Consider the following 12,325-nt stretch of genomic DNA (forward strand, 5'->3'; position numbering starts at 1 on the left):
CAAGGGGTATGCCAAGGAAACTGCAACGCTCTTAGCCGCAGTAGAATATGATAACGAGGTTGTGGTATTGCGGTAAACGCAATATGTATACGGGAGACGCAAGGCTGAACAAAATGTTGCCACACAAATCCTATGTTGCGATTCGATACGAGTATTTCTACAACTAATGACATTTTGTACAATACGATGGACTACGGTACAAATATAATATACATCTAGCTAACGGATGCCCTATGGGCATCTACACGCACATACATGTTGCCCATAGCATTCTGACCTTTGCTACTTCGACTAACATTAATGATATTTGTTTGCCGCGGTTGGGCATGTACAGTTCGATTTAAGTAACAATCCTGATCTACGAATGTGTCACCTCCAGTTTGCACGTCCGACAATAACCACACAATAGCGTTAGCGTGGGTACCCATTTTAGACCCCTGAATGGCTGCCATGGCGAAATCTCTGTGTGCGGAAAATCATAGTCTGCAAGAAGCTCAATTGCCATTTAACAAATCGTCCAGAAACTTGTCTTCCGCATCGGTTGTAGTCTTCTTCAACTTAACAGGTGTAGAGGTTTTACTGGCGTCAATATATACAGATCCGCTTGTCTTAGAAGCAGCATCCCACATGGGCTTAACCGTAGCAGCCTTGCTCGTAAATTCACCTACGACAGCCGAGCCGCCGTTAGCGCCATCATTCCCCTTCTTCTCCATGTCGTTCCAAAACTTGTCAAAATCTTCATTCAGACCAGCCGCATCCCTCTGTAAACCCGCGGCCCTCCTCTCCTTCAATTTCGGCGCTGCGACTGACTGCGGCAACCTCTTCAACCGATCCAATTCTCCCTCGATCTCCTTTCGATTTGCAGATTTATAACGCTCGCGAACTGTGTCGGTATACTTCAACTTCTCAATCCGCCGGTCAGCGTCTCTAAACTGAGGATCAGCAGCATCGTATGTAACAATCCTGCCCTTGCTTTTGCTTTCTTCCGGCACTTTGGCAAAGACTTTCTTTTTCTTTCCCCCTCCGATCAATTCCCCAACATTTAACTGAGTCTCAAAAATGTCTCGGACTTCTTCAAGATTTTCTGCCACTTTCTCATTCTTGTCGTTGTCCACTAAGTATTTCGACAAGCCACCATCTGCTGGCCGCGCGATGCTCGCCAAATAGGCGTCTTCTGTGTCTTTGGCCGCCGCCTCCACATCTAGTTCCTCGTCGGCTTCCTGGTTCTCGTAGCGCCAGGCGTTGGAGGGTAATTTCTTTCTCCGACGGACTGGAACAAATGATGTGGTAGCTGCTTCCGATGTAGTATTTTCATTGTCGAGGACGTTGGTTCCGTCTGAATCCGAAACAGATGCTTCAGATCCGCTCACAGCGTCCTCGTCGTCAGAAGAAGGTTCTGCTTCTTGCCGCGGACCGCGGCTTGGAGGCGGGATGCCGTGCTTGCGGTTATACGCTCGCGTCGCCTTTCTGTCCCATTTGTTATTATGCAGGACCATTTTCGTGGTGGCCTATCGTGACTTAAAGTGAGTATCTCTTCCAGGATGTGGTCTGATGCTGAAAGTTGATGACATAATTATCATTCGCTGTCTGGTACCAGGAGCAGAGAGCCGTTGCTAAATTGCGGGGCAATTTGTTTTGGAGCAGTATCTACGGAGATCATAATAATCGCGAACTTAAACTGAGGAGCGCACACTTATATACAATATGCTGGGAGTCTATTTACAGATATATACCGATTTCTCCCGATTTCTCGCATACACATGTCACCTAAACCTGTAAATGCAATAATCCAAAATAGAACGCCATCATGCCATCTAGTATATCCCCACTGTCGTCTTCACCTCCTTTAATGTCGCCTGCGCAATCACTCTAGCTCTTTCAGCACCGCTGCACAGCACGTGATCCAGATACTCTGGATCCCTGCTTAGTCGCTCAAATTTCTCTCGCACGGGCTGAAGTTCCCGGGAGATAACATCGGCAACGAAGTCCTTTAACTCTGCGTGTCCACTAAATCCCGTGAGATCATCTGCAACTTCCTCAGGCGAGCGATTTTGCAATCCAGCGACCATATCAATCAGGTTTGCGACACCTGGCCGAGTGGCTGGGTCGTAAGACACGGATTTATTGCCGTCTGTTATCGCGCGCTTTATTTTTGCGCGGATGAGTTCTGGTGAATCGTTAATCATTATCCGAGATTGCTCCGCGGGATCGGACTTTGACATTTTCTTTGCCGGATCGCGTAGCGACATTAGTCGTGGTGTTCGCGCTGTACTCATCAGCATGATTCTCTCGCTTTATATGCCGCGCAATAAGGGGACTTACTGAGAAGGACTTCTGGTAATGGAAACACGTTTGTGTTATATGAGGAGTTGAAGCGCTTGGCGATATGTCGAGTCAGCTCGAGATGCTGGATTTGATCCTCGCCGACTGGAACGTGCGTCGCCCTACAAACTGTCAGCTACGCAAATATCCTTGTAGTGCCATGCCACGTACTTGTAGAGAAGAACATCCGCGGCCTGCAGAACGGGATACGCAAACAATCCTAGACGTAAATTCTCCACTGCCGCATCCATCACCGAACTGTTCGAAGTCAAATTCATCTTGCTCTGGACTAAGATCAGTCTCACAGTCCAAAGAATTTACTTTCACCAAGCCCAAAATGACACACCTTCCACTGCGTCATGCGGTTCAAGTGCCCGAAATCGCTAAAACATGACAAAATCCAGCACAACTCCGCGTGCCCAGACACGTCCGACTGTACATACAAAATGCACTTTTCCGGATCCACGCCGGACGCTAAAATAAGCGCAGCAGACGTCCGTTTGTATTCCCTCAGTTTGTCAGGCGCGGGCGGCATGGTGAGGGCGTGCAAATCGACAATGGAGAAGATAGTGTGGTCGAACTGCTGCGGTGGGGACGCGCTCAGCTGGCCCCAGGCGCGCAGGGCCCCGAGGTAGTTGCCTAAATGTGCTACGCCGGTTGGTTGGATCCCACTGAAGACCGTGCTGCTTTTGTACCGCGTTTGGCCGTGGTGGATTTGACGTGTATAGGACACACATTGATGCAGAACGAGCCTTTTCGGCGCCGATTGTAGGAGCATGGTGCGACTCCGTTAATGATTAATGCTCGTATTTATGATTCCGATGTATGCAAAGTACAGAATATATGTCTAGATCAATTGGCCCCCATGCCGTGCAATTGAGTAGATATGACTCTATAGAGAACATTGCCCAGTCTCACGAAATTGTCCTTTTGAACGGGCGGACCCTAACCACAAGCCCTTCACCGCCGACTCGGGACGAACATCACGGATTGTCAAATTTTTCGAAATAATACTCACGCAACTGTCCGGGACACGCAGAGATGAGTATCCGCCGCCTACGATCGACGCAATGTCTGGGAATTACGCCATTCACACGACGCTTCTACCACATTGAACGTCCATTTCCCCTGTCCACCTCGGAGGACACCCCGTCCGACACCGAGATCCCGTACGCAAACCCGCACATCCGGCAATACTATGTCAACCCGAAAACGGGTTCGAAGCATGTCGCCTCCTCGCACACGATCTTCCCCGGCACTGGACGGCCGATGCCAATGAACGTCGAGCTCACGCACTATGCCCCGATGAAGCTTACACCTATACACGGCCAACGGACGTGTGACCTGCACTTACGTGCATACACTGTCGACCAAATTGAATTTTTCGCGGACTTCGCAATGCGAGCTGCGTTTTACCTGAAGATGCCGGTTCGGGGGCCGGCGTATGTGCCTAAACGGACCGAACGATGGACGATTGTCAAGTCGCCGTTCGCCCACGCCAAAACCAAGGTCAATTTCGAGCGAGTCACACATAAGAGACTTATCCAGGTTTTAGACGCACACATGGATACTGTTGAGACATGGCTTGGATTTTTGCGGAAGTATGAGTTGGCGGGCGTTGCAATGAAGGCGCAGCTCTATAATTACGAGTCGATCGATTTTGAGTTCGAGGAACCTGAGGTGATTGAACAGAAGCCGAAGGAGGAGAATTAGTATGTAGAATTGAGGAGTTTTGCTTGGCTATATAGGGATTTGTACTTGCATGTAAATATTCGAGTAATTTGTTATCATTAACTTGTACACCATCCATGATGATTAACTTGTACACTATCTATGACAGACGCCGCTACTAGTACATGCCAACACAAAACGTTCTAAAGGCAAACAAATTCCATCTCTGTATCCGATCTAACTCCGATGCAACCACACTATTACGCCACGCCGTACCAGTTCTCCATTTAATTGCGATGCAATTTACTTCTCGTCCCATTTAGAGTATCGATGAATATATAGATTTCTGTTGACGAACTTTCCAAAAAACGTCTCATTGCCAAACACAGCGCGGACCTTAGGCAACCAATACCGCCGCGACTTATCTGAAGTTGTATCCCAGATCTCGACTTCGCCGGAGATGCCTTCTGACGAGGAGATGGCGTGGAAGAGGTACATGCACTGACTCTTTGTCTGCGTGATACAGTCCTGCACGGGGAAGTAGCTGTCAGTGACATACGATTCCGAGCTAGCCATTGTGCAGCAGCCGGGGTAAAACTTGCGTTCCTTGCCAACACCGGTGTGCTCATCTACTGTCATAGTCGACAGACAGTGGCCACGGTGTAATCCGCCTTGTCGCGAGATCGCGTAGTGGATCTTGCCGTTCTCGCAAGTAGGCTCGAACATCCTGTTAAACCTGAACTCCGTGCCTGGCAAGACGCCGACCGCCGAGGTGACTTTTCCGGACAAATCGTACGTCTTGCAGTAACCGGGGAACTGGAATAACCGCAAATCCTCTGTCCGCGGCGGAAGAGAAAACAAGTATATCTTCTTCTCCGCGAAGATCGCGGACGTGTCCCACAATCCTGTTTCGGTGAACGGAAACTTGGACACGAGCTGTCGCGTGCGCAGGTCCCAGACCATGACGAATTTCTTCGGCGATCCGACGTCGACGCCGAACCGAGCGACAAGGTGCTCGCCGTCGCAGTTGAACGGGTTTAGACCTGAGAGTATGCATCCTTGCGGGAACGGAAGGACTTGGATGCCTCGGCCCCGTTGCGAGGATGTCGTGCTGGACGAGGATTGCGACGACAGCGAAGTCGAGGAGGAGGCGGCTGATGGGGTGGACGCCCAGAATGCTGTGGCGAGGTCGAAGACGAAGATGGCGGCCTTGTCTGACTCTTGCCAGATGAGATATCCGCCAGTGTCGGACACGATCATGTCAGTGACACGGCCGGTACCGAACTCGAGCACGCGCGGTTCCATGTCATCGTCGCCGTCGGCGGTGAAGTCCCAGACGAGGAACCGGCGGTCGTGCTGGAGGTAGAGAACAAGGTAGTTGCTGGAGTAAGCTGAGCACGAGACCTGGTTCGTGCGGTTGGGAGCGACCTTGTAGACGCGTTCCTGTGAGAGGTTGAGGGTCATGATGGCGTGCTGGTCGTAGCACATCTTGAGGAAGCGCCTGTAAGCGTCGTCGCAGCTGTCATCTTTGGCGTCTGTGTCGGCAGGAGCGGGTCCGACCAGGGCAGTGTATGTGACAGGGCTGGTGAAGATGTAGCGCCATACCTTGCAGACGCGCTGGAAGTGGATAAGGTCTGTGTAGCGAGGGATGTACTGGACGATGAAGGGTATGACGTCGACTGGTAGATTGCCGACGATGTCGAAGGCAGCTTGCATTCTATGCTGTTTGGCGCGGTGGGCCGTAGGGTCGGATATATCAGTGTATCTCTATGGGTCTATGCCGGTCGAAACTGGAGCTGTAGACGCGACACTAAGTAGCGTATGTCCAGTATTGTGTACAGTATATTGTCTTGTAGAATGACAGATGACAAGCTTCCTGAGGAGCATGCAATATTTATGGCCTGAACGGAGGCGACCAGGTTGCCGTCGTTCGGAGGCGCGCCGCAGCAAAAGCCGCAGCAATTTGGCGCGCGTGGCCGAGGAACGTCCGACACAGGGTGGCGCGGAAATTCCAATGTATTATTTATCACCTGTGCTATTCATTCTAATCCTATACTAATAAGATGATATAGGTACGTAGGTATGACAATCTGTTATAATGTAGTAGCAGAGGCAGGATTGTGACAACTAAAGAAGTTGGGAGTTTGATAAGCTCAGAGCCACATCGAACATCTGATTTAAGTCCAACCCTCATAATAAATATACACTGCTTATACGGAATATCTTATTTCAGCAATGGAAGTCGATAGAGTGGCATTTACAGTGACTCATATCTCATCCGGCACGACGTCGGCATTGCGTTAACATGGGTTAATTAAGCTCACCGCTTGTCGTGTGAATCTCGTGTCATTCGGATCCGACTCTCACCGCATGCCCCGACTTTCCCCGGTCCACATTTGAGCAATGGATTGCGCCTTAATAGTACGCTGTGCACACTATTACCTGCCTCACTATGCAACCCAATTGTTCCTACAGCGCGTTCAGGCGGCCAGCTGACGAATTGCTTGTCCCTGCATGTTACAAAAACTTGTCGGCTCGGGTGGCAACAAAGATTAATGCAAGCCACTCTCAGCCACATTATTCCTCCCTAACCCTATGAGCTCCCTGCTCGGCCAATCATCTGGCTTCGAAAGTTTAACTATGGGGATTGCTTGAAATTTGTTAGTGACAGGTTCCTCGCCCGGACTGAGTGTTACGTAACTAAAACTGGGTGACAATCACTGGCTCTCCATGTCAGTGTTGGGGTCTCGACAGGCAGCTCCAACGGCAACTGCTTCTATACGTTGTGCTGCTCTGTTGTTGCCAAACAAATCGAACCATTAAATAGAGATATACTATACACGAGGAGAGTTGCGGTAAGTGCATTGCCTGACTTACGAGTGTGTAAGTGTTTTGAGAGGGGATCAAATTGGGGTAATGAATTTGCCCACCATAGCACAACTCCTAACATGCACTTCTAGTCCTCGCATTCACATATACTTCCCCATATTTCTACACGCAATTATTTAGTATAGCATAATGGCAGGTGGCCACCACGGACCGAAGTCATACTCCGGTCCCATCGACATCCACCCTCCGCGTCGCTTCTACCGTATCTCGAACTTAGTCCTCGGCGGTGCCATGTGGTTCTGGATCATGTACAGACTGAAGGAGGTCAGCGCCTTTGTGTTATTGGCAGAAAGCGAGTGATGGGGCTAACAATTCTGCAGGACGGACCGGTTCTTTTCGGTTTCCGACATCCGTGGGAGGGACATCATGGCGGTGGGCACGTTGAACATAAGGAAGGCGAGCATCATTAGATTAATGTATCATACAAGTAATAAAGACACTGGGGGCTCTGCTACAGGACGGTTATTGCATTTCATCCGCTCATCCGCGATTCATAACTTTCACCGTGAATTACTCTATATATTGCATTACCAATTTCAACATGCATATATTGAAGAAAAAAAAGAAAACCCCCCCTGGGTATATTCTAACCCTTCCCTTACAAATCTAACATGAAACCCCGTCATAAAGCAACAAAATTGACACCATCCCTTTGCTTCGATATTTTTTGTCATATGCCCTTCGTATGAACCGCTCGTTGCTTTTCATCGTCATATACTATCCCGAAACAAATCATATAAACTGAAATTCCTCCTCATGCTCCTCGATCAACACCTTAAATTTCTTCCGAATCTTCGTCCGTCCACCACGCATGACCCTCCTCGCGCGCGAAATCCAAGCAGATATCTTGGGGAAAAGGTACTTCTCCCCCGCCCACGTGACACAAAAATACGCACCCCCGGCCCCCAAAATGATGAGTTTGAACGCAAAACTTAGCTGCGTCAACACGAGCAGATCAAACAGCCACTTCGGCGGCGCAAGGAGAATAAGCGTCACCAACGTCATAGTAACCGCGATCGTGAGCATGAACGGTCCGTTCTTGGTCATACGTTCGCGGTACGGCGGACCAACGCTCAGCACGATCGCGATGAATATGTATTGGTAGCACGACGCGAGGAACAAACTCGTGTTGTCGGAAGACTGCACGTGGCTGTCGTCCGAGCCGGGCACTGGTGGCATGTACCAGTCCTGCTGTGTGACAAGCGTCCAGATTGTGAACTGGAATATGACGTTGATGATGATTTGCCCAATCAAGTTCATTAGAATCTTTTGCGACACGAGATTCGCGGTCGGTCGTTTGGAACTGAGAATAGGATACGGGCCAGCCCACGCCACTATGTTTGTTAGAATTAGGTCAGATCAACATCAACAAGCCACATACTGAATACCGCAATAGGGAGGATCAAGAACATGTCGATTAACAAAAACTGGAAGTCTCCCAAGTTCGTGCCCGATTTGTACAATATCCCGACTGTCGAGAATTGGATGGCCGAGTACAGCGACATGTACTTAAAACATGAAAAACTCGTCACCAGCGACGCCCGGCCTTCTCGGATTACGTCCGGCACACACGAAATCTCAAACAAGCGACTCGTGAATGGAGCCGCGACAGAGGCCTCTGCCTCCGACAGTGAAATGCCGACGTCCGCGGCCTTGAGAGCGCCGCAGTCGTTAGCGCCATCGCCGCAGAAGCAGACAGAATAATCTATCCCCTGGAGTTTCTCCACCAGCTCGTGTTTCTCGTCCGGCGACATGCGTGCGTAGATGCTGGCCTTGGTGAGCATCCTGTTGATCACGTCCACCGTTCCGCAGTTCATGATCCACCGAAACACCTCCCCTGTGATCGCAAGCGTGTAGCGCCTCATAGCCGGTGCTGAGTACTCTGTCCCACTCGCCGGCATTATCGGAGCAAGCGTTGTCGAATCAAGAATCAGTCCCGGATCATCAACGCATTCCCACCGCAAGATCGTGTTTTCCTCGAAATGGGGTACGAATACCGGCGCATCCTTGTACACTAGCCCGCACTCCCGGCCAACGCTGATCGCAGTCAACACGTTATCGCCGGTGCACATTACCGTCCGGATGTTAGCGTCGGCCAATTCATGGATAACCGCGGTCGTTGACGGTTTGAGCTTATTCTCAAACACAATAAACCCGACAAATGCCAAGTCCTTTTCAACGTCCTCGCGTTTAAGCTTCTGCGCTTTGAACCACGACAGCCGTGGTAACCTCTTCACCGCGACGGCAATGACACGGTATCCCTTGTGTGTATAGCTATGCAGCATTTCATTGTAATCCGCAGGGAAGGAATCTGCCCTGCAAATTTGCTGCATGATTTCCGGCGCGCCTTTGACGAAAACTTGCATATCCGGATCCTTAAATCGCTTGACAATAACACTCATGCGACGTAACTGAGACACGAACTCAAAGCACCGAATCACTCCGAGATCTGCGCCTTCAAGTCCGAACGAGCTGTCGGCATCGCCCGCGACAATATTCCGCGCCAGCTCAGTCGGGGGGTGCATGATTAGAGGTGCGATTTTGTTAGATTCGTTGGCCGGCGTCGTGTACTCCGTAAGACTCCTGTCGTCGTCGTCTCCTTTGGGACTGTAGTAATTGCCCTCCTCTTCGTAGGCCCAGCCTGTGAATGCGAACATCTTGTAGTCCAACGGGTCGCCCAGCAGATCCTCGTCGATAAGCCGCAACGAGTGGCACGTCGCCATTGCGAATAGCATGGACAATCTGAAGTTCCATTTCGAGTCCACATCCTTTGCTGACGCTGGAACGATGGATTCCGCGGACGGCAGTAATTCACTGAATTGAGATTCCCGGTGATTTACAACGTGCACACCAAGAACATCCAAACCATCTTCGGTGAGAGTACCCGTTTTGTCAAAGCACACGACATCGAGCTTCCCGCCAACATTAACCCGGTTCGGACTGATACAAAAGATATCTCTCTTTTTTAGCCGCGACAACGCGATATTCGTACCAATAGTCAGCGTGGCCGGCAAAGCAGGCGGAACAACAATCGTAATCAAATCAAGCGACCGAAACGCGATCAAGGTCGCCGGCAGTCCCAACTTTATAAATGTGATTGTGTAGAAAATAAACCCGAGTGCTGCCATCATCGACATCACAGCGATATACCGGAACGAATCACTGTAAAACTTGAACCCGGACGGCTTCGGGAACAGCATCGACCGAATTAAGGCGCCTTTTGTGGTGTTGAAGCCTGTCTTGACAGCGAGCGCTAATGCCACGGCTTCTTCGTCGCTGTTCTGTGGGGCGGACTGAGTGATGCCCATTTGTGGCTTTCGGACGCGAACTATCTTGGTTCCGCAGAATAGAAAGGCCTTGGCCAACTCGGGCACGATAGTTCCTTGGTCAGAATCGGCGAGGAGATAGAGAGTTTCAGCTGTGGCCGAGTACTTGGATACCGGAATTGACTCGCCCGTGAGCATGCTCTCATTCACAATCGAATCGCCAGTGAGTTGGATCGAGTCACATGGGAAATAACTCAGAGAAGGATCTGAGATTTCGTAAACGTCGCCGGGAACAAGACTTGTGGATGGAATATTGACCCCTTGTCTTGTCAGTGTATGTCATCGCAGTGTCAGACGTTAGACTTACAGAAACCGTCACGAAGTACACGGACATTGCACACGAATCGAGAAATTTCTCGCAGTCTACGCATGTTCTTAAAAGAGTTAGCCAGTCCTACTTAGAATGACAGTCGTTAGGTTCGCTTACGCTTTTGGTCTCAATTAATGTGTTCGTAATGCTGATAACCGAAATCACGAAAATGCAGGCTGCGTAATAGTAATACTCATCCAATCCCCATAAAATCATCGAAAACAGCTGGAATATGTAAAATGGATGTAACACCTCCTCAACTAACAGTTGGGGAATGGTCTTATCCTCAATCTCAATGCTATTCTCGCCGAAAACGAGACCTCGTTCCTCGATTGTGGCGGACTCGAGACCATTTCGGATAGTGTTGACGTCTGACCATGCTACATCGTGCCAGTCGTTATTGAGCACGAATTTTCCTTCAATGGGATGTAGGATCAAACGCATGTAGCGGTAGTCAAAATATTGTAGGACTGGAATTAGAGGGTCGTAGTCTAAGTCGGATAATGGTTTGTGAGGATCTTTTCGTATGTTAAACACGCTGGACATCGGATAGTTGTAGCGTCGCTTGATGATGGTATGGAATGACAGCTCGCCCCATTGGTTCTGCCGTACTGTTAATATGCAAAAAATGTAAAGTTAAAATAACAAACTCACTTCGAGGACCACCCAATCACACATGGAGAGGGGTACCTTATAGCCCATCAAGTACACTCTATACCTTGGCAGCCACCGAAGAATAAGGTATGCCAGCCCGCCTGTACAAACGCATAGCAGTGTGAATATGCAAATCCGGGCTGTACTAGACTTGTAACCGGCCAATGCAAGAATCAGATCTTCCTCGCTAAGGTACACAGTTTGCTGAATAATATCTGGAGTGTGATGAGGCTCAGTTGGCGATCCATCATATGAGTCAGAGTGATCTAGCAATGGCCTATCGGTTGAATCTTGGCGATTGAACTGTTTACTTGGATCTATGTCCTCGAATGACCCTCTGCGGGGCCGATAGCTGCCGTTCGTGTTGACAGTGTGTAGACTGTGGATCTCGTCAGACGACCGTATGCTCAAATGATCAGCAAACACGTCGCTTCCGTACTCGTCGTCGTCGTCGTACTGGTACCCATGAATCTGCTGGTCGATCTCGTGGGCACGCTCTACGGCGGCGGTGTCGAAAAACCGGAAACTCCGAGTCGTAGACGTTGACCTTGAGCGCGACCGCTGGCGATGGGCGAACGACGATATTGACGACGGGACAGACTCTGGCACTGGACCGTCGAACATGCGGTCCTGGGCCATTTCGCCGTAATAACTTGTTTCCGTCGCCGCCGAGTCACGACGACCACGACGCCCTCGTACGGAAGCATTCGAAGCCGACGACGACGACGAGGGCGACTGGGGCCGATCAGGAGATTGTTCGTCATTCGCGTCGTGTAGTGGAGTCCAAGAAGACATTGTACAATTCGTACGCGCGCACAGTGTATCGGACGATCAAATTGCTGCTCTTTGTATGCCAGTGGCCAATCTCCCGCAGGACCGAAGCAGCCTCGAGTCCGTCGCGGGCACAGATTAGGAAGCACGCACTACTCGAATTCGCTACTACCACCGGACGATGAGAACAGGCGACTCGCAGAGTGACAGTTCCGGTATTTTGCAACCGATAATATCGCGAAACGGCCGACGAGATGGTGATTCTTTCTGTGCCGGGCGCCGGAGCTCGCTTCGTCCGGCCACGAGCATGGAGTCACTTCGGCCGATCCCGGGTAACCCTCAATCACACGTGATTGAGGGGTTAGGGTATTGGCGTTAGCTG

At 50.2% G+C, this 12,325-nt stretch overlaps 6 protein-coding genes across 6 annotated transcripts; 2 read left to right on the forward strand and 4 right to left on the reverse strand.

Annotated features, from left to right (window-relative positions):
• Positions 1 to 143: 143 nt before the first annotated feature.
• Positions 144 to 1,655, reverse strand: POJ06DRAFT_150566 (uncharacterized protein). The gene has a single exon (XM_056184660.1). The coding sequence runs from the start codon at positions 1,494 to 1,496 to the stop codon at positions 495 to 497; it is 1,002 nt and encodes a 333-aa protein (XP_056041837.1). The 5' UTR covers positions 1,497 to 1,655; the 3' UTR covers positions 144 to 494.
• POJ06DRAFT_150570 (uncharacterized protein) lies at positions 1,585 to 3,209 on the reverse strand. The gene is made up of 4 exons (XM_056184661.1): positions 2,669 to 3,209; positions 2,494 to 2,606; positions 2,323 to 2,444; positions 1,585 to 2,266 (listed from the first exon to the last, which is right to left on the reverse strand). Exons 1-4 carry the CDS (start codon positions 3,098 to 3,100, stop codon positions 1,815 to 1,817), a joined length of 1,119 nt encoding a protein of 372 aa, XP_056041838.1. The 5' UTR covers positions 3,101 to 3,209; the 3' UTR covers positions 1,585 to 1,814.
• A 132-nt stretch (positions 3,210 to 3,341) lies between these two features.
• Positions 3,342 to 4,107, forward strand: POJ06DRAFT_259339 (ribosomal protein S10 domain-containing protein). The gene has a single exon (XM_056188370.1). It carries the CDS (start codon positions 3,364 to 3,366, stop codon positions 4,033 to 4,035), a length of 672 nt encoding a protein of 223 aa, XP_056041839.1. The 5' UTR covers positions 3,342 to 3,363; the 3' UTR covers positions 4,036 to 4,107.
• POJ06DRAFT_259340 (uncharacterized protein) lies at positions 4,108 to 5,884 on the reverse strand. Its single transcript, XM_056188371.1, has one exon. The coding sequence runs from the start codon at positions 5,707 to 5,709 to the stop codon at positions 4,297 to 4,299; it is 1,413 nt and encodes a 470-aa protein (XP_056041840.1). The 5' UTR covers positions 5,710 to 5,884; the 3' UTR covers positions 4,108 to 4,296.
• Positions 5,885 to 7,011: 1,127 nt separating this feature from the next.
• POJ06DRAFT_270360 (uncharacterized protein) lies at positions 7,012 to 7,292 on the forward strand (the record flags this gene model as incomplete). The annotated part of the gene is made up of 2 exons (XM_056189434.1): positions 7,012 to 7,146; positions 7,203 to 7,292. 2 exons carry the CDS (start codon positions 7,012 to 7,014, stop codon positions 7,290 to 7,292), a joined length of 225 nt encoding a protein of 74 aa, XP_056041841.1.
• A 263-nt stretch (positions 7,293 to 7,555) lies between these two features.
• On the reverse strand, positions 7,556 to 12,211 carry POJ06DRAFT_150617 (uncharacterized protein). Its single transcript, XM_056184664.1, has 5 exons — positions 11,173 to 12,211; positions 10,636 to 11,121; positions 10,516 to 10,582; positions 8,264 to 10,468; positions 7,556 to 8,216 (listed from the first exon to the last, which is right to left on the reverse strand). Exons 1-5 carry the CDS (start codon positions 11,965 to 11,967, stop codon positions 7,615 to 7,617), a joined length of 4,155 nt encoding a protein of 1,384 aa, XP_056041842.1. The 5' UTR covers positions 11,968 to 12,211; the 3' UTR covers positions 7,556 to 7,614.
• Positions 12,212 to 12,325: the final 114 nt, after the last annotated feature.

Source organism: Lipomyces tetrasporus (assembly GCF_029532465.1).
Source record: "Lipomyces tetrasporus strain NRRL Y-64009 chromosome Unknown POJ06scaffold_9, whole genome shotgun sequence".
NCBI classification, from domain to species: Eukaryota; Fungi; Ascomycota; class Lipomycetes; order Lipomycetales; family Lipomycetaceae; genus Lipomyces; species Lipomyces tetrasporus.